This window comes from Echeneis naucrates, chromosome 1, assembly GCF_900963305.1.
Source record: "Echeneis naucrates chromosome 1, fEcheNa1.1, whole genome shotgun sequence".
Lineage (NCBI taxonomy): Eukaryota > Metazoa > Chordata > Actinopteri > Carangiformes > Echeneidae > Echeneis > Echeneis naucrates.
In genome coordinates this window covers 20,960,096-20,985,396 of record NC_042511.1, presented here as the reverse complement: position 1 = coordinate 20,985,396, position 25,301 = coordinate 20,960,096, and the positions used below count along the sequence as shown (strand labels likewise).

The following is a 25,301-nucleotide window of genomic DNA, read 5'->3' as shown; positions in this document are numbered from 1 at the left end:
ACCTCAACACAACTGAGGGAGCGCAGGGACTAGTTTACATATAGGGATTTGAGGGCTAGGAAAGAGAGACTGAGGGTGCTGGACTACACTCACTTCAGCCATGTTGCTTGGATATGGACTGTGATCTGACAGAGGAAGTATGTTTTTAGTTGGACCTGAGTTTGAACCACTGTTTTGCTGTGGAGCTTAAGAGACCTTAGGTGTATTGTGATACTGAGATCTGAAGAGACATTATTTGCATTTGTGAAACTATTTCTGTTACCCCCCCCCCACCCTTTGAACCTTCAGTTAAAAAAAAAAAAAAATCACATTTTTGAACTTTGGACCTGGTGTTATGTTGTTATGTGCACTTCTTGGCATCTTAACACAGATCAGGCCCGTACTGCTGTGTGTCAACCTCGAATGACATCACAATACAGACACAGATATTCTCCCACACACAGGGTTAAAATCAGTGTAGTTCACTTTGTACATGCGTTACTGTTGGAAAGAGTGACATACACACTCATGTACAATCATGTACACACAGACAGGCACATAAAATAAGTTACACTTTTTTTCTCGATTGTTTACACACATTTTCTGAAAGCATGCCTCATCCTCTCAGAACTCTACACACAAATCAACAAAAACACACACACAATTGGAAAAACCCCTCAATTCTCCTGCAAAATTAAACCTTACATTCAAAACAATGTTATGTGTTCAAAAAATGGTATTTTGTTTTCAAATGACACACACAAACCATCGTATGAATAGACATTTATAAGAACACTGATGCGCTCCATGTAAAACATTATGATGAATGGGAAACACTTCTTCTTCATTCATCATAATGACTTCGGCCTTTTTTGTTCAGTATTACACTTACTACAGACAGTACATACATAAATGTTTTGTGAAATATTAATAATATTAATAGAATTATACTCAGAACACACAAATACACAATAACAAATATATTTCATTTTCCCCACAAAAACAATGTACACACTTTACCTCCCAAACAACACAAAGTTGCACATACAGTGGTCTACATATAAAACAGCAGAATAATTAATTTTCTGTATACAGTTACAGTAAAAACAAACAAGCAAACCAAAAAACTATGCAATATCCTCTGTTCTGTTTCATCCACATCACAAGCTATGTTTTCCCTGGCCAAGATGCGGGGGAAATATCTCCTAGTGTGGCCAATCCAGCCATGAAAAGCATCAACTGCTATATCTCCACGTGTCTTTCATAGCTGGAGAAAGGGTGCACGGTTTGTGGATTTTGGACATACACCATCTCCAGGCAGAAAGAAATTCCTCTATAGGATTGAGGAATGGAGAACATGGAGGGAGATTAAATGACTACAAAGTGTAGGTGGGCAGTGAAACAGTTACAAACCAGAGCAGCTTGGTTGCCCCAAATGTAAGTGATGATGCTTGTGTGTGTCATTTGAAAACAAAATACCATTTTGAGAAGAAAAACCATAATTAGATCTAGTAAATTTAGAAGGTCGGGGGAAAGACACAGTTTCTACAGACATTGATTCTATTCTATTCTGGGCAGGTAACCGCTCTGACTGAGGTGCAGAGAAGAGTGTTAAACTGCAGCTCTGCCTCCTGGTCTGGACTCTGGAGTGCTATGGTTTTAACTTTCTAGTAAATTCAGTCAGATTCTTAGATATGAGAGCTGCCTCCTCCACAGTGGGATGGTTGTCATCTTTCAGAATCACATCTGCAATCAGATTTTATTGAAATTTATAAATATATATACACATACGTATATACAGTACAGTACAGCACAAAATAAATATTTATTTCATAAAATATTTCATGTGGAACATATAGCCCACATTGTTTTCTGGGCAACACCTTGACAACTAGCGGTTAAATGACGATATGTGGCTACTCATGTCATCAATGGTCAGATTGGGCAGGGGTCCAAGGAAAACTGTGGTGGTGTGCAACATTGTTTTTTCAACATCACACACCAACTCCACATTTATCATTGTGACTTCCAACTGGCGTAGTCGGGTGCTGTTACTGCTGAAGTGAATTACCACTTTCCCATACTTACTTACTGCTGGCTTCTCCTTAGACAGCAGTTTCAGATAAGACTGGATCCCTCCTGCTCTGGTCACAGTGGTGCACTTAACTATGGCTGCTGGTGTCTTCACATTCCTCAGAATATTATCAGCAATAACTGGTATCTGTTTCTCAGTAGACATCTGGCGTCAGACAATTGTTAGACAGAATTACAACTGTTGTTTCATAGTTTGACTGAAGCAATAGCACAAAACATCATTGTTTCAATCCTATTTGTGCATTGCAACTCATTTAAAGCTACAAATTGTATACAGCCTTTCATGACATGGCATCTGTCTCTTTTTGTATAACAACAAAAGTAAATATTTGACAAAATATAAAACTTTTCATGGTTGGATTCAATCTTTTACTCAAATTGAGAGGAAAACTATAGCACCTGACTGCAACAAAATTGACTTTACCCAACTCATTTTGCATGACTATACTTTTCAGGCTGTATTTCATTAGTTCATATTAATAAATTTTTTTTTTATTTTATGCCATGTTAGTGACGTATGACCTCTCAAAACCAATCATATATAACACAATAAATGGCAAATGCGCTGAAGCGTTCAAGCTCGAAACTATTTAAACGCTTAATGCAATGAACACTTCAAACAATGAAGCACCAGTGGCATCTGAATCTTAAGACGTCATCAGTCACGTGAAAATTGGCATGAAGTTCATGGATATGATGGAACATGCAGGAACATGGGATGGCAATGAGTCACCACTTGCAGGATGAGGACAGGGAGAGAGAGAGGGACTGGGAAAGACAGAGACTTTGCAAAACATTTTTAGTAAATGCAGTACACATGCTTAGAACTGGGAGAAACTGGGATTTCGGAGAAGCATGGTGATTGTCAGTGCATGCAAGGAGAGGGAGAGAGCGGGAGAGAGAGAGAGAGAGGGAGATGCTCAGTCTTCCCCAAGCAGTCTAGGCCTATAGCAGCATAGCTAAAGAGTAGATGGACTTTAACTTTTCAAATATAACCTCTGTCATACAGAAAAGTTTTAAGCCTGGTCTTGAAAATTGCTAAGAAGTCCACCCCCGGACCGATACTGGAAGTTGGTTCTATAGAAGATGATAACTGATAACTGAAAGATCTGCCTCCCGATTTACTCTTGGACAGTCTAGGAACAACAAGAGAGCTGAGTGGCCTACTGGGACAGTAAGGAACTGTTAGCTCAATGGAGCTTGGTCATTAAGAGCTTAATATGTTAACAGAAGGATTTTAAATTCTACTCTGTATTTTACCGGCAGCCAATGAAGAGCAGCTAACACAGGAGAGATTTTCCTAGTTCCTGTTAATATTCGTGCAGCAGTGTTCTGAATCAGCTGAAGGCCTTTCAGAGATTTGTTTGGACATCCAGATAGTAATGAGTTACAGTAGTCCAGCCTAGAAGTTACAAACACATGGACTAGCTTTTCTGACTTGTTTTATGTAAGGGACAAAGGACATGTCCTGGTCAGAAGTTACCCCAAGGTTTCTTACAGTGGAGTTGGAAGCCAAAGTAATGCCATCCAGACTGATTAGATGAATAGATAGCGCTTCTCTGAGGTGCTTAGGGCTGAGTACAATAATTAAGGATTAAAGAATTAAGAAGTAAAAATTTTGGGTCATCCAGACTTTTGTCTTCAAGACATGTCTGCAGTCTGACTATCTGACTGACTTCATTTGGCTTCATTGATAAACACAGCTGCGTGTTGTCTGCATAACAGTGGAAATTGATGCTGTGTTTCCTGATAATGTTGCCTAAAGGAAGCAGATAAAGGGTAAAGAGGATTGGTCTATGTACTGAACCCTGTGGGGCTCCATAACTGGCTACAGTGCATGAGGAGGAACTATTGTTAACATAAACAAACTGGTGTCTATCTGATAAATACGATTTGAACCACCTTAGCGCAGTTCCTTTAATGCCAATTTCATGTTCCAGTCTCTGTAGTAAAATATTATGATCTATGGTGTCGAATACAGCACTGAGAACTGAGAGAAGTATGGAGGCTGATCCATTGTCTGAAGCCATTAGAATATCATTGGAGACTTTAACCAGTGCTGCTTCTGTGCTGTGATGGGCTCTAAATCCTGACTGAAACTCTTCAATGTTCCCATCCAGATGGCTATGTAATTGGTTTGCTACTGCTTTCTCAATGATTTTAGAAATTAAAGGTAAAATTGATCAGATATAAAATGAACGACTCAATTACGTAAAAAAATCTCTTTAAAGGGGCAAGTTGGTAGTTAGTACAGGTTGATGATCTGGATGATGAGACTATAGAAGCTAGCTCTGAGAGATTCAGAGGTGAGAATGATTCCAGATGTACTATAGGTGTTGCAGTTAATTCAGGAGTTGCTGCATTCAGTGGAAAATTATTGTCTAATGTTGGTAAGAGCCGATGAATTCATTCTCTGATTGTTATAATTTTATCTGTAAAAAAGTCCATGAAATCATCACTGCTGAGAGCTAAGGGGATCACTGGTTCAATTGAGCTATGACGCTATCAGCCTAGGTATCCTGGGGTTGTTCTTGTTTTCTTCTATTAGTGCTGACACAAGGTACAACACTTATCTCAGAAAGCCATATGTAGTCTCTGATTGTTAACATGGACGTGCCAACACTTGACCAAAGAGTTTTTCCCCTTACTTACTACTTACTGCTGTATTAAAATATATTGGAATTCATGTATTATGATGTTTGAGTGTTCCATGCAAAATTTATGGATATATAATTCACATATCTTTGCACTCTTGCAAAGTATTTGCAGTCTTGTATGCCATTTGGGATATCAGGAGACGAAAATGAATAAACGTGGAATTTGATTATTTCATAGTGAAGGAGATGGAGCTGAGCCCAATTTAACCTCTGCTGCCCATGCCATTCCCTCATGCACTCCTTTACAATCACCTTATGGAACAAGTTGACAGTTGGGTTCTATACCTGGACAGTTCCAGCTCCTGTTTCATTGCACAGTGTTTTGTCCTCAAAGAGGTCATTACCCAGAATTCTTCACTGTTCTTTTTTTCTTTTGGACAGAATAAATATGGCACACCATTAAAACATCATTATTTATTTAATGTGTTAACCATCTAAAAGACATCATACTAGCTGATGTCACCTGAAAGACTGGAAGGTGACATTATGTATTTCTCTCAGCCAATCAGTTGATGATCAACATCCCCCGCTGGTTGCAGCGTGCTTGCAGCTTGCGTTGAGTCCATTATCGGGGTGAGGACTGGCGGTGGGTGCTCAAGGTCGGCGGCTCGAACCATCATGAGCACAGATTTGATGGAGTACCACCAACCGTGCCACGTGTACCACACAACCCCATCATCGGTCATGGCATGGTATGGTCCATTGTAGTAATGACCGTTTAGGTTCCCAGAGTCACACCTGAGAAGAGAAATTGAAGAGAGCTAGGTCACACACCAGGTCTGGTGTCACTGTGCAAAACTGCAGACAGTCTGGTACCTGCTGAACCACCAGCCCGACTTGGTGAGCCTGATGCACTGAGTGTTGCTATTCCCGCGCTCATTGTTCGGCCGATCAAATGTGCTGAACTTGATACTGCTTGAACCCGAATCTGACCAGGGACCATGAGCACCAGCTAGGGCATCTCCGGCATTCCCCGTGTACTCCCCTAAATGTAACTGGTACTGGTCCTTTTACCAGAGTGACAGACTTTTGTTTACACTATTAGCAAACACTATGAACAATTTGTGTCTTTTAAAGACTTAAGGAAGCAGCGCAGGGTTGAAGACTAGCAGTGAGGAAGTGGTGTCGTCATGAAGACTAGCTGTGAAGAATAGGATCTGTGATGAAGATTAGCAGCGAAGAAGAGAAGCAATGTTGAGGAGCAATGATGAGGAGGGGGAAGGGGACCAGTAATAAGGAGCTGCAGCGATGATGAGGTGGAGAAGTGATGAGGAGGAAGAATGATATACAGAAGCAGTGACCAGGAGGGGGAGGAGGAGCAGTGATGAAGAGCAGAAGTGATGAGGTGGAGCAGTAATGAGAAGGAGTCGTGTTGAGGAGGACCGGTGAGGAGGACAAGCAGTAATAAATAGGAGAATAGCTGCAGACAGACAACTTTGCTGCTGTGTCCTAGTCTAAACAAAGCCAAGTGTATTATGGGAAATGAGCAGAGAGCAAGGTCACAGACAGATGGAGGTCATGTGGTTTAATATCTAACTACTGAAACTACACAAGATGCAACACACCTCTGACTCACCTTCTCCTCATCCACCCTGAAGTTCTTGTACTCTGCAAAACGCTGGTTCCCCTCAAAGTCCTCCATGTTAATACGCAGGTCATAGTTACCTATGAGGTGCAATGTTACATGACCACACAGATAGAGATCCACACACAGACAGACAGATACAAACACTCACACAAACACACACACACACACACACGTATACACACCCTGGGAGGTGAGGTGGTGCAGTGGTTCGTTTCCCAGCCAGAATTCACCATCAGGAGAGTAGAGGTCTCCAAATCCATGCTTGTACTCTACCCATGCTCTGCACACAGACACAGACACACCCTCAATACATACAGCTGCACACAAACACACACACACACACACATACACACACAAAGACCTGTCAAAGCTCTCCTTGCCATCTCGCCTCCTTTGAAACACTGTCCATCCTCCTCCATTGTTCATGTCACAGTGAACTGTCAGAGCAGTGGGAGAACCATCAGGACGGATCAGGTAGAGACCAGAGGCCACGTTACCGCCTGCAAACACCTGGGAGCAGTCTGCACACAGGGACAAAGACAGACAAAAGACCAGCCTATGAGCTCACCACATGTTAGCTCTTGATAGACTGCCTGATGAAAGCTGTGTGTCTGAGACTCCACCATATTCACCAGCTGCTCCCATTATTATTAGATAAAGACTAAACAACATCATGCAACTTTGTCGCTACCATCAGCTGATCCTGGAACAGCTGGACTGATGTTGACAGACAGACAGACACACACACACACCTCTGTAGAGTTTGTCGGGGCCCAGGTGTGCGTTGGGGATGAGCTCCAGCTTCTGGGCTAGGGTGGTGTGGAGCTCGCGGATGTAGATGTCCTGGTCATGGATAATCTTCCTCATGTCTTGGAGCTCCGCATCTAAACGCACCACTTTCTCCTGACATGGCACTGGGGCCTGCACAGACACAGGAACACCAGGTGAGCCTGTCCACATTACCAGTGCAACAACAGGTCACAGACAGAACAAGATAGCTGCAGCTGCTGACCAATGCCTGGCACAAACAGGAAGTGTGCCATCACAAATTACTCTAGAAATAGATGTGTCTCAGAGCTGGCTGGTCGGAGACCATTGACTGTCAGGACAGGAAACAACAAGGTGACAACGTGTGACATGTGTGTTGACCATCACACAAACCACAGAAGAAAGCGTGCAGTCTCTTACAGCAGCTCCTGCAGCCAGGGGAAGCAGAAGAAGTAGCAAAATACGAATAGTCCTCATCCTCAGCAGTGCTATTGCCATCTGTCCCATCAGTCACTGAGTCCAACTGTCTGTCCCAATCATGGCACCTCTCTTAAGTGTCCTCTTGTCCATGCTCCTCCTCATCTGGACTTTGTAACCCCGCCTCCCCCAATGGTGGGAATCATGCCATGACCTTCTCCACTTTCTGTCACTCTGACAAGACAATGAGGACAAATACAGTAATTAGAAATACCAACATATGAAAGATGAATAAACAAGTCACACAACATTTTGATGCAGGAATAAATTATATGTGAAAGTAAAAGTTTTGTTTCTAAGAGAAGGGTTCTTAGCCCGACTTCAACAACTGTCTCTACACCTGGACGAGGACTACATCAAAACCTGGAACGTGGTTAGAACGTCAGAGACTGCACGTGCCAATGCACTCTGAGATGCTTCTCGTTGGTAACACCGCAAAAACAAAAGCGCGACTCCGGTGGGACTCGAACCCACAACCTTTGAATCTCTCCCGAAAGTCAAGCTAGAAGTCCAATGCGCTATCCATTGCGCCACGGAGCCACTTGTTGAACTCAAATAGACAACAGAAAACAAATCTTGACCCAATTCGATAATGCGGCAAAAGTTCTTTTCATTTACTGACAGGGTTTATCGCTGCCGTATTTTGACCGATATTTTGGCGCCTCATGGCCAAGAGTCCGAAAACGACATCGGCGCCATCGTTTACTGCTTCTGCCATAGTCATGTATCATCATATATGTATATGATTTTTTTCGACAGTGACAAGTGATGCTCGTGTTAGAGGGAGTGTTGGTTAGTTAATTAGTTAGCTAGTCAGTTATGTTGTTGGTTAGATAATCGGTTGCATTTCATTGTATTTTAATGTATCTCAGTTTTGACGGGATGTACAGTGATGATTTGCCATTCAGGATATTATATAGATATAACAAATATCTGTATTTAATATTCTGAGAGTATGTTAATGCATCACCGATGTACATTTAAATGCATAATGAACTAGAGTTCCCTCCCAGTAAAAACCAATAAAAGTCCTGTCTATTTATTTAGCTGATTACTTTTCAGTTATTACACTGTTTATGTTTTTCCAGCTTGTTTTCTTTGAGCTTTGAACTAGTCACCTTCATCCTAACCCACCTGACTGCGTCCTCTGAGCTGGAGACAGTTGCGTTTGTGGAGTCACATGGAGCGCTAACGTTTATGCACACTGAAAACAACAAAGATGCTAGGTGATCTTTGAGTAGAACTGCTGCTGTCCATGTTACTCCATTATTTTGTTATAAGAAGTTGAACACTTTACTAGGGATGCTAAAGTCTTTGCCTTACTGACCTGTACTCTGAGGGTCTGGGTTTCATCTTAGTCTGCACAGCTGGCAGCTATGCCAGTAAATTGGAGGTTGAGGCTGGTGAGTGCCAGGCACTTGTGGAGCTGCAGAAGACAAATGTGGCTTGCAGACATCTTGGCACCACCAATCCCTCCAGGGAAGTGAAGGAAGAGCTGGAGACCCAACATATAGACCAGGCCTAGACCCAACTCTTCATGTAATGACAGCCAACATATCCCTCCAAAAGAGGGATATGAGCATAGGGGATATAGGGTTTTTAGCAGAAGTAATGGGTAATGAGCAGTAGTGTGTAACTTTATTATCTTTGCATCCCTCAGCCATTTAGGCATATAGCAGCATTAAAGATCTGTCCCCTGATTTACTCCTGGAGACTCCCACATCCAGATAGTGACCCATTGGGACAATAAGAAACTATGAGCTCTGAGATATGGTGCTTGGTCATTGGTTATGATTAATCCCCGACTTAGTATTTTCAGTGTTAGTTTCAGCATTTCACCCAGAGCTCCTCATGAAACTGATTCCAGACCTGTGACTCTTCACCTGATTGAGGTCAGTGACATCAAACAAACTGATAACCATTTAAAAAGAGACAGTTTACAGATCTGAGGAAACACAATCTGACTGCCTCGTTCAGTCTGGAGGTAGCTGCATTGTGGGTAATGTTAGAGTCTAGCCTTAACTGTAATGAAGCTATCAACACTCAAAGACAAGGAATAAAAGCCCACATGTGAATATAATAGAAATACTTTTAATTTGAAGGTTTGTCACAAGCATAATCGTAAACAAGAAATTTAAAAATGCAGATCTCATATTTACCATCATTCAGCATAATGCACACACACACACACACACAAAGAAAAACAAGTGACTAGAGATTTTGTTGGATTAAAACGATCGACCATAGTCATTCTCACACACACACACACACACACACACACGCACACAATCTGTGCGGTAGGAGCTGTGTTTGTTCAGCAGTAACTTCTACCTGGAAGGAGCAGAGATCCTGAAACACAAAACAGACAAGAAATTTCAGCACAAATGTGTGCGCCTGTGTGCAACTCACTCCAACTTGCTTTGCATCAGCTCCAGCCTCTGTACGCATCAGTGTGTGCACGTGTGTAACTCACTGTAGCTTGCTCTGGAGCAGTTCCAGCCTCTGGCGGTCAACGTATCGCGAGAAGAGAGAGAGCAGGTTGGTGGGGGTGAAGAGGGGGGGGGAAAGGGAGGAGGGGGGGATGCTGAGCAATTCCCTGGTCACTGAAAACACCAGCTCAGTCCTGGGGGTGGGGGGGGAGTTGTGTTACTGAGGGGTGGTGGGAGTCATGTTGCCATGGTGACATCAGCAGCAGTCAAAGAGGAACGAGAGCTTACCAGCGGTTGTCATCCATGAGTTGACAGTCAGGCTCAGAGCTCTGCTTCCTCTCCCCCTCACTGAGGACCAGGAAGAGCAGAGTCACACCGAACTGCAACACAAACAGCACAAACAAATCAAAGGATGGAAGAGGGGAGAGGGCTTCCCTTTCACCATTGTCCTCTGTTCCTTCCTCCAACCTACCCACCTCCCCCAAGGACCAGGTGAGCAGCTGGTTCAGATGTGCATCAGGGTGGACTGAGGTCTGTGTCCAGACCCATCTTATCTGAACCTGGTGTATAATCTGCATCCGATTTGAACACAGCTTTACCGGCCACATGTTCCTGCCCCGCCAATTGCAATTCTGGCTGGAGTCAGGTATTGATTATATATTATTATTGATGATGAAGAGTGATGTCACCTTTGGCACAGAGCCTGTAGATCCCACATGTGCTGGAGTCAGATCAGACTACTGAATCAGTGTTTAGTTAGATGGTTTCCTCATGTCAGCAGTAAGCAGGGTGTGTGTCTATTTGTGTACCTTGTTGTGTAGACATGAGGCCAGTTGTCCCTCGCTGCCCTGAAGTTCGTGGAGCAGGTCTGTGAGGGCGGAGCTTGATAATGATTGGATAACAACAGAAACTGGCTCCACCAACCAGCATAGCACCTGGACATGTTAACACACTGTCAAAACAACCCAATATATACACTAAAACTCAAACTCTTAACACCACAACACCAACAGACACTACCACCACAAACACCACCATTACCACTAAACTAATAAAATAACAAGAATAACACTACAGCTAACATTACAATACCACAAACACTACAACAATTCATCCACACACAGCTGATCTGGTTGTGTGTGGTTTACGGAAACAGGACATAACATCTAAGGAGTCTCAGTCTGAAACTTTACCTGGTCCTGTTTATCCTTCTTGGCAAGGGCAGGAAGGTTGCGTGCTATTGCCATGACGATGGCGGTGGCCTGGGCTGAAGGCAGGAAGGGAAAGAGCCTGGCCACAAGGCGCTTGCCTTTCCTCACTGACATGATCATCACACACTGCTCATCACTGACTCTAAGGGAGAAAGGATCACGTTTAATTTAACCCCTTTGCGCAGAGGCCCTTTTTGACTAACCCTAACCCTGTTTTGGTATCACTGCAAATAAAGCTTTATAACTTCAGATGTACTAATCCCAGAACTATGGCTGATGGCTTAAATGAAAGAAGACATCTGTACCTTTAGAGCCTTTAGTACCTTTTGAGTCATTCCCTAAAAATTAGGGGCCATTGAAAAAAAATTATATTTTTTGAAAAATAAAAAAAAACAGATTAGAATTTTTTTGTGAAAACAGTGATATCTGAAAATTTTCACTATGAAACACTTTGAATTTTACATATATGGTTCACACACTCCCTGTCCACATGTGTACCAAATCTTAAGTTGATAGGTAAAACTACAGAGGAACTATAGAGTTTTTACTAAACAGTGCCTCTTGGCGATCTCCAGTGTGCCAAACCTATCCAAAATGGTCCATTTTGGCAAAAAGTCACACTGCAAGATTTCACTGATATATAAATTTTTTTTGAACTGATAACTTTTTGGGGCCAATCACAGACATGTCTGCTTTTAGGAACACCAGTTGCAAAAGTAAAATTTCATTTGAAAATTGCATTTATAGGGCTGAATATATGGTGTCCAAAACCTATCCAAACATGAATTTGACCTATTTTTTGCCTGTTTTATGTTGTTATTTTGAAGCTTTATGACTCCAGACATAAACACACGACTATCACGGATGGCTGAAATTAACAAAGACTTTTGAAATATGACTTTATGAAATTTACTGTACTGTCTTTTATTATAAATTTCACAATTACATTAAAACTTGGGGCAGTAAAAACACACTTTTAGTCGAAATGTCCATTGTTTACTTGTAGACACTGAGCGGAGAGTAAATAAAGGGACTAGCTGGCTGCAGACGGCCGTCGTTGACGTCGCCGTCCTTTTCGTCCTTACTGTACAACATTTGCAGCAGCTCCGTCGGTGTAAATGCCATATTCTCCATGTTGGTGTAAAAAAAGAGTCAAACTTCTCCACAACAGTAACAAAAACGATGGTAAAATCCGAGTAAACACCGAGTTAAAGGGACATCCAGGCCGTCTGGGTGCGTCACGGGCGTGAGTGCGTCCTTGCCTGTCCCGTGCAGCTCTGGTCCCGTTACGCAGCCCTTATTTGGGGGGACAAACGGCCCAATCAGGGATTGTCGTACGTTAGAGGAGACCTCAGGGCCTCTGCTATTGGAGGGAAATATTGTTTTCATCGTGACTTTATGCGCAGTCTGACGGACCATTTGCGTTAGCCCAGAGGGGAAAAAAGACACGATGGATAAAATTGAACTGCGGACTATTGTTGGGCACATCTTCGGCTTTAAAATGAGGCCAAGCTTGTGGTTTTATTCAGTGTTTTAGTCGGGGTTTGGTCGAAGAATGTTCGGATTTCACGAAGGCAGAAAACTACCTGCAACTTTTTTTGTTTTTGGTGAGCAGGCTTGTTGAAACTTTTTTCGAGAAATAAACTCCATTTCTGCACTTTGGTGTTGTTTCTGTGACATCATATGATTTTTTTGGAGGTGAAAGAAACGGGGCAAAGATAGTACACATATGTTTACAGTCCCTTTGTTGTTGACATGATGCCACTTGTTGTCTTGCCCTCCGACTGTCCAACACATTTTCAGTAACTATGATAAAACCGGAGCACCCAGAAACGTCAAAATTCTTGTGCATGCAGCTGAAAGTGTGTTAAAAACGTCTGCAGTGAAATTTTCACTAAACCCTGCCTACAGTCGCTGTATGAAGCGCGCCTTTCATATGTTTATTAGTTTGGGACGCCAGCATCCCAACCACTAGGGGGACTGCAGAAAGAGGTTAAGGATTAAATTTTACTACTCGTCGTCATTGTCAGTGGATTAAACCCCCCCACCCCCTTCCTACCTATCCTCCCACTCCTCCTCCCGCAGACAGTTGCACAGCTGCTCTGTGTTGGTCTTATGCTGCTCCAGAAGAGCCTCACGGTCCTCCTCAGGAGCCTGGACAAAACGCTTCTCAAAGTCTTGGACCTCCAGCAACAAAGTGTACATCTGAAGGACAGAGAGACCCAGGTCAGACAGGATCTAAGCTCCAGGTGGATCCAGCAGTGTAAAGATGTGCTGCAAAATATCCTACCTTCTCCACAGTGTAAAGGATCTGCCGCCTCTTGTTCCAGACTTGCTTCTCTCTCTTCTCCTAGAAACAGAGATGGACCATGACTAACATTCAACACCATCATTGGGGCAGCCTCAGCTAATGAAGACTGGTCCCCCAGACATAGCTTCAGACCTGTATCAGGGTCAGCTCTACAACACTTCAGGAACATTTAAGAGAAAAACAGGCAACAGACCTCATCATCTGAGCGAGTTGTCACCACAGCGTCAATCATCTTTCGGGGATTGTTCACACTGGAGACCGTCAGCTTCCCCAGAGAGCCAGCGAACTGGACTGTGGGTGAAATGCCAAGTCAGCCATGAGTACAGGTCAAAGGTCAGAGAAGAACACCGAGGCAGACTCAGGTGACATTTACCTGGTCTGTAGGTGTGTTCAACCTTGGCCACCTGAGGTGTAATAAGTTTGGTGGTGTGTTCCTTCTTACTGCTGTCTGTCTCTCTCTCCTGACGCTTCTCCATCTTCTCATAGTAATTCTACAAACACGCACGCACGCACACGGAATTCATAAAGAACTTATTGTATCACCGGATTAATGAAATATGGATTCCCAACCCTCATCTTTACACAGTGCAGGCAGTCGTCAAAAATTAACCTGATAGTAGTAGTCATCCAGATAGGGGTCGGTGCTCTGCAACTGCATCATCTGGATCTTGGTGACCCACTCCTTCTCTTTTTGAGTCATCAGATTACTGTAGGGGTCCCTGCTGCGCCGGTCTCCTCCAGCCCGGCCCCGGTCCCTGCAGAGAGGCAGAGACACTCTCTGAGTCCCCTGTCGTGTGATATCATGTCTGACTGTTGATGTGATTCAGGACTTGAGTCAATACACACACACACACACACACCCACACACTCATACCCTCCTCGGCTCTGCATACGCTGGGTGAGCATGCGTCGATGCTGAGGGTGCAAGTGGGTAGTGTTGTGCCTGATTGGTGCCGTGTGGTTTGGGGGACCATGATGAGGCAGCAGCCCCATGCGGTGGCTATGTGGAGGTGGTGGGCCCCCGAAGAACGGCCTGAAACCTCCACCACCTGGTAACAATGGGGGTGGAGGTCCTCCTCGGGCAAACCCTGCGACCTGTGAGGGAGACAAGTGAGGACTAAAGGAGCCAGGTAGTGAGGCGCACCTCACTCTGAAGCTCGACCCCTTAATAATGATGTCACTTGAGTAAATTAATGATTATGTTAGCATTCAACATTCAAACTAGGGCTGGGCGATAAAACAATAGCGATATTTTTGCAAAATAACTTTTCCTCAATAGAAATAAGAGATGGTCAATTGAACTTATTCCATCCATGTTTCGACACACAATATGAACAGCCAAAGATAATAAGAATAATCACCAATACTGAGCCAATCACACAGCTGGAATAGAGTTACAGCCACGACCGGCTAGGGCGACACACAGAGAGTGGGTGATGCAGCCGGTTTAAACGCAAGCACACATGCTTATGTTTTGGCCACCAGTACGTTAGGAGTGCAAGTGAAATACATGAAAATGGCAGGAAATGTTAACACAGCAAAAGCGTCCCTGAAGAAGACACCCTAACGGACACAACTCAAGGCTGAAAAGATGAGGACATTGTTGAGAAGAAAGGTCAGAGGAATTGGATAGTGTTGGGATATTTTGGCTATTTAAAGTCCAACAAAAAGTTGAGTAGCGTGCACTGCAAATTATGTTGAGGTTTTGACTGGCCAGATTTGAGACTTTTCCATTTTGTATTACCTATTTTACTTTTTTGGAATTGACCAAAGAATTTATTTGTTGATTTGTTTGTGCTCTCTTGTAACACTTGAAGCTTCTGACTGGTCAAATTAAGATTTTAGTTTATAGTTTATAGTTTTTAGTTTTAGCTCATAGGAGTAAAAAGAAACTTGACAGAAATAGTTATTTGATTTATATTGTGATATATCAACTATCGATATGGACTGATATGAAATATTGTGATAGTATTTTGTTCAATATCGCCCAGCCCTAATTCAAACCTACATGGTCTCTGTTCAAAAGGTCATGATTAAAAACCTCCCTGTCCAAACAGATTGCGTGTGGAACAAACCTGGGAGTTGAGCAGCTGGGCTCGTTGGATCTGGGACAGAACTGGCCCAACTGCAGGAGGGAACGGTCCGCGACACAGTGGAGAGTTCTGAATATGGACAGTACAAAATTTAACTGGTTTGCCTCAATTCAAAAGGAAACATCTGACAAGTTCGGATCAATAGATCAATCAATTTACACATTATGTTAAGACATTAGGATGACTTTTTTCCGTTTCTGTTGTCACTACTCTGCTTGACTGGTTTATCATTACCAGTTTTTCGGTTCTGATTGCCTTCCCCCTATTTGTTGGGATTCAGCCCAATGCATAACAGCCCTTGGTGGTGACTTGTGTTATTGGCTTGAAGTTAGCCCTACTTCAAGCCAATAGCTAGGGCTAAGATTTACATGGTATGGTGGTGGGGGGGGAGGAGACAAAAAACAAAACAACAACAACAACAAAACTGATTAAGACTGCTCAACCCTGGTGTCACATGCATACAGGTGCAGACCTGAGGACAAAGGAGGACTCACAGCTATGTTGAGCAGAGTGTTGGGAGACAGACGCTCAGGGAAAGCAGGTGGATATCTGTGCTGGACCGGGGCTCTAACATGAACTGCTGCGGGATGGTGGGTCTACACACAGACACACAAGGACAAGGTTATTACTAACTACTTATTCAGCAATATCAGAACTGACCACTGGTGAGTGTGAATGTGAGTCTGTTCATGTTTTTGCATCTCAGTTCAGCTTGTAGGATTGTGCTGCCTCTAAGGCATTATTTTGTCCTTTGAGTTATCATTTGCACTTGATTTAGTTAAAATTGTGTATTGATATCTTTTCTTAAGTTTGACTTCTTTTTGAGTCTTATTTTGACATTTGTTTATGCATGACATCAGGTCCTGTCAAGGCATTTTCTTTATGTTCATGTTTATGCTCTCCTGAGTTGATCAGAAAAGCATGACAGACATGGTGTGCATGCTCTGAATGTAATTTGCCTTCACCCGCTAAAAAGCATCATAGAAGCAATGCCATAAGTTCATGTAATTAATGTTGAAGATGTTAAAAAGAGAAATAATAAAATTTTGATAACAAATTTATTTGATAAATGGTAAAAAAAATATGTTTATTTCCAGTTATTTACAAGCTAGGAAATATGCTAGTAGACATCTAACTTCTATTTAAAGTGCCTACAGTGACGTAAATTCATGTGTATTGTCATGTAATGTCATATTCAGTTAAAAACAAGGATGCTGAACATTTTGTATGGTTTTCACCAGCATGTTAATGAAGAGGTGTGACAGTAAATGGTTGACCTTACTATGACTCTGTCTTCATTGGCAATGGTTTAACTTGGTGTTTAGTCAGAGTTTCAACACACTGCACGAGGACACTACAAGGATACATGTACTCACCTGTTGGCTCATTGGCTGTTTGGGAGGGGTCCCTATTGGCACTGCTCTGACTGGAGGGGAACCAATCACAGGGGAGGAGGATCGTGGGGGCGGGACTCTCTCAGACAAATCCCTTCCCTCATCAGCCCTTGTCTGTGGGGGTGGCTTTGGAAGACCCACCTCTTTGATGATGGACATCAGTGGACTGTCCTGAGGAGGAGGATCACATACGGGTCATCCTTTCAGAACCATGAGAACCATTCTACAGGGATTGTTGCTCATCTTTCTACAGGAATGGTCTCCAACTCCAGTCCTGGAGAGCTACTGCCCTGCATGCTGAGTTACCTTCACATGGTGCCTTGCTCCAACATTGAGCATACATGTTGCCTTGCTCCAACTGAGACCTGTTATCCACACAAAGGTGCTGCATGCCCTCAACTCTCTTGACCTAAAAAAAAATAAAAAATCTAAAAAGGTGAGGACAGTCTGGACCCATTTCTCCTTCATTTGAGTGCCCACTTAATTGCCTCACCTTTAGCACACATTTTTAGCCTGTCCTTTTCCTCTAGCATAGTCCCCAATGTATGGAAATCAGCTCCGGTCGTCCCCCTTTTCAAATGAGGAATCCCTAACATACTAGACAATTATCAACCAATCTCAAAACTCTGCTGCCTGGCAAAAGTGCTAGAATCCTTAGTAAATTCGCAGTTGCAGACTTTTTTTTTGAGAATCAAATAACACCCTCCAACCACAACAATCTGGTTTCAGACCTGGCCGTAGCACAACAGCAGCCACAACACTCGTTAACATCATTATAAGCAGTTTTGACATCCACCAGCACTATGCAGCACTTTTCATCAACCTGTCAAAGGCTTTCGATACTGTCGATCACAATATCCTGTTAAATAAGCTCTCTTCCTCCGGTCTCGACAGACTCTCAGTCAGTTGGTTCTCCAATTATCTCTCAGGGAGATCCCAACTTGTTATTGCAGATGGAGTCAGATCAAATTCGCTCCTGTTACAGAAGGGTCCATTCTTGCCCCTCTTTTATTCTCCCTGTACATTAATTATATCATGCTCCCCTCTCTTGCTTGTGATGTTCACTATTAGGCAGATGACACAATCTTGTATAGCATTGCTTCCACCCTCAATTCAGCTGTCATGAACCTGCAGGCCACCTTCAATCAGGTTCAATCATCACTCACAAATTACTTCTGAATTCTCGTAAAATTAAATGCATGTTATTTACAAGATCCCATAATAGTGACCCCTCGCTGGGCATTCTTTCTCTGATTGGTGACCCAATTGAAATTGTCAACTATTATAAATACCTGGGCATTTGGCTGGATTCCAAACTGTCTTTTCATAGCCATGTGGAACATCATACCAAAAAAAAAAAAAACCAAAACAAAACAAAAAAGAAAAAAAAAAACAACAACGCAAGAGCCAAAATTTGGTTTCTATATAAAAATAAAAACTGCTTCTCCACTCATTGCACACAAAAAAAAAAAATAATAATAATAATAAAATAAAATATTGCTCCATCAACCCAGAAACCTCTTGATGCAGTTTACCACAGTATGTTACGTTTCATTACTGGTGATTCATTCACCACTCCCCATTGCACATTATATAGTAAAGTCGGCTGGTCCCCTCTTGCCATCTGTTGAGAACAAATTAGTTTTTTATTCATCTATAAGGCCCTATTTGGAAAGCTTCCTTCACATTTAATCTCACTTTTAAATCTCCGTGTCATTGGTCCACAGACGCGCTCACAGTCCTATATCAGTCTAAACATTCCCTCTGTCAATTCCAACCTTGGAAAGCCAGCCTTCTCCTTTTACGCATCGAATTGTTGGAATAATTTATAGAACTCGTTAAAACTTAATAATCTCATCTCTGTGAAGGCTTTTAAAGCTCTACTCAGTGTTGCAATCACAAGTACCTGTTCTTGTTACTAGTACTTCTTTAACTTCTGGATTGTGTTTCATTTATCAAACGTTAGTTGTAAATCATGTGTTGTGCACATTGATTAATTCTTCTGTAGTGTGTTCTATTTATGTACCTGTGATGTTTTGATGTGTTTGTCTTTGTAATGTGTTCAGGGCATCCTTGAAAGAGAGCTTGCTCTCAACAGACTTCTCTGTCAAAATAAAGATTATAAATAAATAAATAAACAAAAACACCTGATTCACTTGATCAGCTCATCACCATGTTCTGCTGAGGTGTGATAAGGAACCGCTCATTTGAATTAGGTGTGCTGGAGCAGGGAACCATCTAAAACATGCAGGACTGTACCTCTCCAGGACTGGAGTTGGAGACCCATGTTCTACAGGGATCATTGTTCTCCAGGGACCAGGTTAGTACCTGCACTACTCTACTGCAGATGCTATTATTAGTAGTAGAAGGCTATAGAGCGCATGTTCAGTGGTGATTAGTATAAACTAAGCTGAACAGCAATGTGTCAATGGGGTTTCCATAGCCAACGTGTAGCCCATTGCAAATGTCAGCATGACGAACCGATTCGCCTAAAGTTAAATGCCAGTTTTCTAATGAAAAGTGGAGACAACAGTTACATGACTAGTTGGTTTTCATAAAGATCAGCCAGTCAATCTTTTATTTCCACTATTGACAGTACAATTCAGCCAGTGGAAAGGTTAGTAGCTTTTATTCTGAGCAGTTTGCATCATCTTCATGTGATAGTTTTGTTGTTGTTTTTCTTTAACCAAGGCAAATGAAACAGAAGTAGAATTGCAAAATGGTGGCCTGTAAAAATGTGAGTGCCTGGTAGAATTTACAATTCAGACACTGTCCCTGGTAGAAGAAAAAAAATTTACTTCCAACGCTGGCAGGGGCCGCTGTTCTCTTTAGCTACATTCTACAGTGATCAGTGTTCTGTTAATTACGCCAGACTGAAACAGAATAAGGTCATCAATGAGAAGATGAAGATGATGATGAGCTGCGATGGGAACTGTTTTAACCCCAAAGAAACAGAAGTTTCTATTTAATTCTCAAGTTATTTGATTTTATTGTTTTACAACAATATTTAACTATTGAACATTTTCACATCTTTATTTGAATGAACTGTGGCTGCAATTCTGATTAAAAGGCAACATATTAGCATTCATGTATCAGGAAGAAAACCTTTCTACTTATTGCTGAAGATATGACATTAGAGTGAGTGTCCCTCACCTCCATGTGTGTAACCAGTCCAGGGGCAACGCCAACAGGCCCAAACCCCATACTGTTCTCCCAGATACTGTGAGAGTTCATCTATGTCAAACAGATTTACAGAGAAGAACGTTAATGAACATGAGTGCTCTGTGTGTGGGTCTTCACATGTAAACACTGACCTGACTGATGGAAGCTGAGCCTCTGTGCAGCAGATGCTGCTGCTGTTGATAGCTGAGCACAGATGGGGAAGGACCACCAGGAAGGCCTGGAGAGCAGGGAATATCAAGACATCCTCAGCAGAGGGAACCATATCCCAAAAAAAAACATAACACCACTTGAGTGACAGAGGCTCAAGAACCCCAGAAAATCATAGATGGAACAACTCAGAGCCAGACTTTCTGGAGAAAAGGAAGGCCTGCAGAAGAGGAAAACATCAAGTCCAACTGTTGTTGGACCAGCACCACCTTGGCTGCACTTCTGACTTTGATCAATCAGGGACACAATCCACTTATCAGGACTGAACACTGGTCAAGTTGATTAATCATTATTGGCACAAAAATATACCTGGAGTGGAGACCCCAGGAGGTAACTGGCTCTGTGGGTGGTGAGGATGCTGGTGTGGCTGTGCGGGATGCTTGATGGAAGAGTGCTGAGGCAAGACTCTGGGTCTGTCTAACCCCTTCAGAGCAGGTGGGGTAAGTGCTGAGGAGCTCAGGGGTGGATAGGGCCTCCGAGTTGCTCCAACCCCAGCAATGGCTGGGTCTGCATCTAGGATTAGTCTGGCCAGGGATTCAGCCAACTCACTTTCCTCTCCCCGATCTTCTACATCTGAAAAGACAGTTCAGGTTTTCTTCCAGATGGATTGTTGCCCTCCATATCAAAACACATGGCAGAGCACTGAGTCAAACTCATAACTTCACTGACCTGAGGGACGCAGTCCAGAGGAAGATGACGAAAAGCTCATTAAGGGGAGTGACGATGGAAGGGGGTCATGACTGCCAGAGGTAGGGAGATTAATAGAGGACAAGTCCTGAGGTCCTATTAAATCAGATCCTCTCCCGACCCCACATCCTCCTGCTCCGAGCCCATCCCGCTCATCCAGCTCAGCGAGGCGTTTGTGTTCCTCCTGCCAGTCATCATCTGGAAGAGAAGTAATAGAGTTTGTTCTGTTACCACAACTCATCAGTGCCTCTTATAATACTGAGACAGACAAGCATGTGGTTTACAGCCTTGACTTCTGCGAAGCTGATTTCACAATGCAATGCCTACAGAAACCTGCTAATCAGCTACACTGCCATTCAGGGGGCTGTGCTTGACTGGAGATGCTGCGACTGCACAAAATCAACTCTAACCACTCAAGCACTAATGCTACCTAGGGTTTATCATTATGACTTGGAGAAAATCTTTAAGAGAATTCCGCATTTAATGTGCTGACATATTAATTAGGGAATGAAACAACCTGAAATTGTTTGCATTTAATCACACAAATGAGGCTGGTTTATTATACAGAAATTAACATGGGTAAACTAATTAGCTAACACAGTTAGCACTTACAGATATAAATTTTAACACTGACAACTAACATTCCGATTAATCAATAAATAAATAAATAAAAATCCAAAACAGCTTGTGAGGTTGTTTTGACTTTACAAAGGCGACCATTGTTATTTCCATTTCTTCCCAGCGGCACCAAAAACCATACTGAGACTAAAAACAGACGTAATATGATATCTAATGTTATTGTGGGTAGAATGGCGGTATCATGGTTAGCGCTATTGCCCCACAGTAAGATGGACCCTCTTTTGGTTCCCGGCCTGGGGCCTTTCTGTGTTGAGTTTGCATGTCCCCCCTGTGCCTTTGTGGGTTTCCTCCACGTACTAGGTTTATTTAGGTGTGTGTACATCTATTTATTTATTTTGGTGACTCAAACTTGCCTATAGGCCCATAGGTCTGAGTGCGATTGGTTGTTTGTCTGTGCGTTGGCCCTGTGATGGACTGGGAACCTGTTTGGGATGTACCCTGACCTTGCCCAAGGTGGGCTGGGGTTGGCTCCAGCACCCTCATGACCCAGAAATGGATAAGCAGTTGAAACTGAATGAATGTTATTTTGCTAACACGAAACAAAATAATTGGGAAGGAATCTGATAATGAAACTGAGCTGTCTGGATTAGTGTTTTTGAGCGACTAATTTGGAAAGCAGCATAGCATAACAGCATCACAAAACTCACCGATGGCCCCAGCTCCAAAGGTGTCATCGTTGAACTGATCAATTTCATCTTCCTCTTCTATCAGACCCTCGTCTTCCTCCTCCAGTGTACAGTCTTCATCCAGGGACTACAATATATATAGGATAAAGGAAGGGGACAGGGTGAGGTGAGAAAGGCAAACTGTAGAGGGCAGATAAATTATGACATGAAACAAATGAGGGCATTGAACTGTTACAGAAGTAGATGCGTTTGCCAAGGACAGAGGAGTCGATGCTCTGAGCTTCCTCCTGAGGATTCTTTTGCTGTTTGATTACTTCATATGCACACATGGTGTAGCAGGATACACAATCCTCCATTGATGGATCTGTGATTTTATCGCTGTTTGCCCTTAGGACTGTGTGTCTATCAAACCTGATGTCGGTGCTGTCCTCATATCAGCCATGTCTCAGTAAAGCAAATCAGGCTATTCTTTTGAAAATTCTCCCAATATCTGAGATGCACTCTGTACCTCTGAACTCTATTATGTAGTGATCTGATGTTTGACAAAGTAATAACTGGGAGCCACATCAGAAGAAAGATAAACTTCTACCATCACTAGAAAAAACTAAATGAATTTGCAAATCAAATCACAAATCTGTTTGGAAATTAGTTTATATTTGGAAAGTTGCCCAGCTGTAATTTCAACTTTGCTGTCAGTAACATTTAATGTTGAAATATCTGGTTCACAGGTTTCCATAGAAGTTCACCTCCTGTACAGATGAGGCAGCTTCAAGCACTGGTTGTACAGTTAACCCTATGTCTCTTGTGACCCAGTCACCGACACAAGATCCATGTATGAGAAACAGTGCTACATCATCCAGTCCTGATACCAAATCCTGGCGTGTCTTCATTTGCAGCAGAGGACCCATGGTATAGAATCTGGCCTGTTGGTCAGGCTGCATATGAGAGGCCTTTTATACATAAACTCTTGGGTGCATCCAAATTAACCACCGAGCAATCTGCTGCTGTCAGTGACAGCAGTCAAGGACTGAGACTGCAACCCAGTTTGAACCAGATATCTTGAATCAATTAATAACGACGAACAAGACCCTGCATTAGCTGAGGCACTGAATCGGGCAGTATGCTGGCTGTGTTTAGAGGGGCCACCCGGGCTGAGAGGATCTGGTGTAACCTTCACGCTGCTAGAAATGCCTTCTTACGTGTAAAATCGTGGGTCGTCGTGTGTAGATGCAGGTGGCTCCGTTTTAAAATTCACATTCAAACCCCACGAGGAATAAAATGGGACTTCTCTACAACCACGACACTCTAGAAACCTATTAGCCAAGATGCTAATTCTGATGTTAATTCACTCGGACACACGTCGATAAAACAGGGTTGGCCGAAAACTATCGACATTTCTGGAAGTGGAGGGGACGACTACACACGGGACTCCGTTCTTCCGGTTCCGAGTGAGCAGGTCGATTGTGGCCACCGGGCCCAAAAAGCGCTCACCTTCTCTCCGCTCATGTCACCAGGCGAGCGGGCTGCTTCATAGGCCCCCGGCCGCATTGCTTCACTGGTCCTATAAACAATGGACTACATGCACCGTGTAAACCAGGCGCGGTCTGGATGGACCGACGACCCTTCACACACCCGCGAGATGACACCTAGCAGAGGGGATGTGGGCTGTGAGACGGCACTCACCTGGAAACGAAACATCTATCTTCAAGCTCTCGGGGACAGAACTGCATCGGGAGCGTGGCGGCGCTCGAATGACGCAGCACCGACGTCCGCTTGCGTGCTGTCATGTCGGTGCTTGACGACGTGACCGCGGAGGTCCGTGGGCTCGGTAGGGGGCGCGCTGCTGATCGTTGACTGCGAGCTTCTCCCATAGACATATATACCTAGACAACTCGTTGACTGCTGCTGCCGATTGGAGCGCCGTGCCTACACGGCGGCCATCTTGGTACAGTGCTACTTGCTCCTACAGCGCATTACGTCTATAGAGGAATGACGTGTTTGCACTATTTAAGGGATCATAAATTGCTCAATTGTAATAAAACATATCGTCATATGTTCACGCAGCTTTTTTGGTACAAACGTCAGACATGGTGGACAAACAGACAGACAAAGACATAAACAAGAGAAGCCCAGAAAACGTTCAAAGTGTGCTGGAAATCTTTGGAGAATTGCTTAATTTGATTACTATTGTATTATTATTATCATCATCACTATCATTATGATTAATAATACTATAATAATGAAAATTTTATTATCATTATTATGGTCCTTGATGGTTCTTACTAAAATGTAAGAAATATAAGATTTAAAAAAGTTTTAAGCATCAGAAAGTGTATTGTACTTTATTCCATGCAGACAGATTTTTTTTTTTTTTTAAGAATAGTGTGGCATTAAATTGTTATCAAATGCTTACAGACATATGAATCATGGTAATAATGAATAATGAATGAATTCTTTAGACACAAGAATTCACAGTACAGTTACCTTTTGTAAATGAGATGGGAAGTTAAAGACAGACGGTTTGACTCCATGTCTCATCCGGACAATCTGCCCTGTCCTGAAAAATCCTTTACCTGAAAATGCTCACTGTAGAGCAAGGACCTCTCACTTGCCACAAAACTTTCATGTTTCACTGCCGGTTCCCATTGTCTCCTAAAAATATTGTCTTTAGGGAAATGTGAGAAAAGTAGTCAGAGATGTAAAGAATTTTCATCCTTCACATTAAGTACATAATACATATACCGTACATATACATCCAGTATCATTGACCTTCTAACTGGAGTCACTGCAGTGACTATCTTTTTCGTTTCTTTTTTTTTTCCTTCAGATCAGAGGCAGTTTATAGATCAAATAACATTGCAATTTAACCCAAATTACATCATTGAGACAAATTTCAAAATTAGTTATTTCACATAAGCAGCTGTGTAATAGGCGGGGAAACGTAAAGTGAGCAGGTTA

General features: G+C 42.8%; 2 protein-coding genes and 1 non-coding gene across 4 annotated transcripts; all 3 read right to left on the bottom strand.

Moving 5' to 3' along the window:
* Positions 1-5,148: 5,148 nt before the first annotated feature.
* LOC115048461 (fibrinogen-like protein 1) lies at positions 5,149-7,623 on the bottom strand. Its single transcript, XM_029509930.1, has 7 exons — positions 7,507-7,623; positions 7,071-7,239; positions 6,680-6,839; positions 6,501-6,598; positions 6,307-6,395; positions 5,547-5,737; positions 5,149-5,468 (listed from the first exon to the last, which is right to left on the bottom strand). The coding sequence occupies exons 1-7, from the start codon at positions 7,591-7,593 to the stop codon at positions 5,228-5,230; spliced, it is 1,035 nt and encodes a 344-aa protein (XP_029365790.1). The 5' UTR covers positions 7,594-7,623; the 3' UTR covers positions 5,149-5,227.
* A 389-nt stretch (positions 7,624-8,012) lies between these two features.
* Positions 8,013-8,103, bottom strand: trnar-ucu (transfer RNA arginine (anticodon UCU)). Its single transcript is given in 2 exon segments — positions 8,013-8,048; positions 8,067-8,103. It is a non-coding gene; the product is annotated as a tRNA-Arg (tRNA).
* Positions 8,104-9,638: 1,535 nt separating this feature from the next.
* patl1 (PAT1 homolog 1, processing body mRNA decay factor) lies at positions 9,639-24,146 on the bottom strand. 2 transcript variants are annotated; one of them, XM_029502337.1, is made up of 20 exons: positions 24,027-24,146; positions 22,365-22,470; positions 21,061-21,276; positions 20,701-20,964; positions 20,316-20,401; positions 20,155-20,235; positions 16,984-17,172; positions 16,102-16,203; positions 15,590-15,676; positions 14,389-14,609; positions 14,125-14,269; positions 13,888-14,005; positions 13,708-13,805; positions 13,494-13,553; positions 13,263-13,408; positions 11,186-11,345; positions 10,802-10,927; positions 10,281-10,372; positions 10,037-10,186; positions 9,639-9,912 (listed from the first exon to the last, which is right to left on the bottom strand). In XM_029502337.1, exons 1-20 carry the CDS (start codon positions 24,039-24,041, stop codon positions 9,891-9,893), a joined length of 2,484 nt encoding a protein of 827 aa, XP_029358197.1. In that variant the 5' UTR covers positions 24,042-24,146; the 3' UTR covers positions 9,639-9,890. The 2 variants fall into 2 exon arrangements, with proteins under 2 accessions (XP_029358197.1, XP_029358187.1); XM_029502327.1 differs by lacking the exon at positions 24,027-24,146 and adding an exon at positions 23,835-23,964.
* Between the last annotated feature and the right edge of the window lie 1,155 nt (positions 24,147-25,301).

Bases quoted from the DNA above. Each gene is read 5' to 3' on its own strand.
- LOC115048461 (XM_029509930.1), bottom strand. From the start codon at position 7,593: ATGGGACAGATGGCAATAGCACTGCTGAGGATGAGGACTATTCGTATT. The intron at 6,840-7,070 runs GTGTGTGTGTGT...CCCTGTGTGCAG, and splicing joins CCCCGACAAACTCTACAGAG to ACTGCTCCCAGGTGTTTGCA. The intron at 6,396-6,500 runs GTGTGTATACGT...TGCACCTCATAG, and splicing joins GCACCACCTCACCTCCCAGG to GTAACTATGACCTGCGTATT.
- patl1 (XM_029502327.1), bottom strand. From the start codon at position 23,891: ATGCGGCCGGGGGCCTATGAAGCAGCCCGCTCGCCTGGTGACATGAGC. The intron at 20,965-21,060 runs GTCAGTGAAGTT...CTGTCTTTTCAG, and splicing joins CTCTGGACTGCGTCCCTCAG to ATGTAGAAGATCGGGGAGAG. The intron at 16,204-16,983 runs GTGAGTACATGT...GTCTGTGTGTAG, and splicing joins AACAGCCAATGAGCCAACAG to ACCCACCATCCCGCAGCAGT.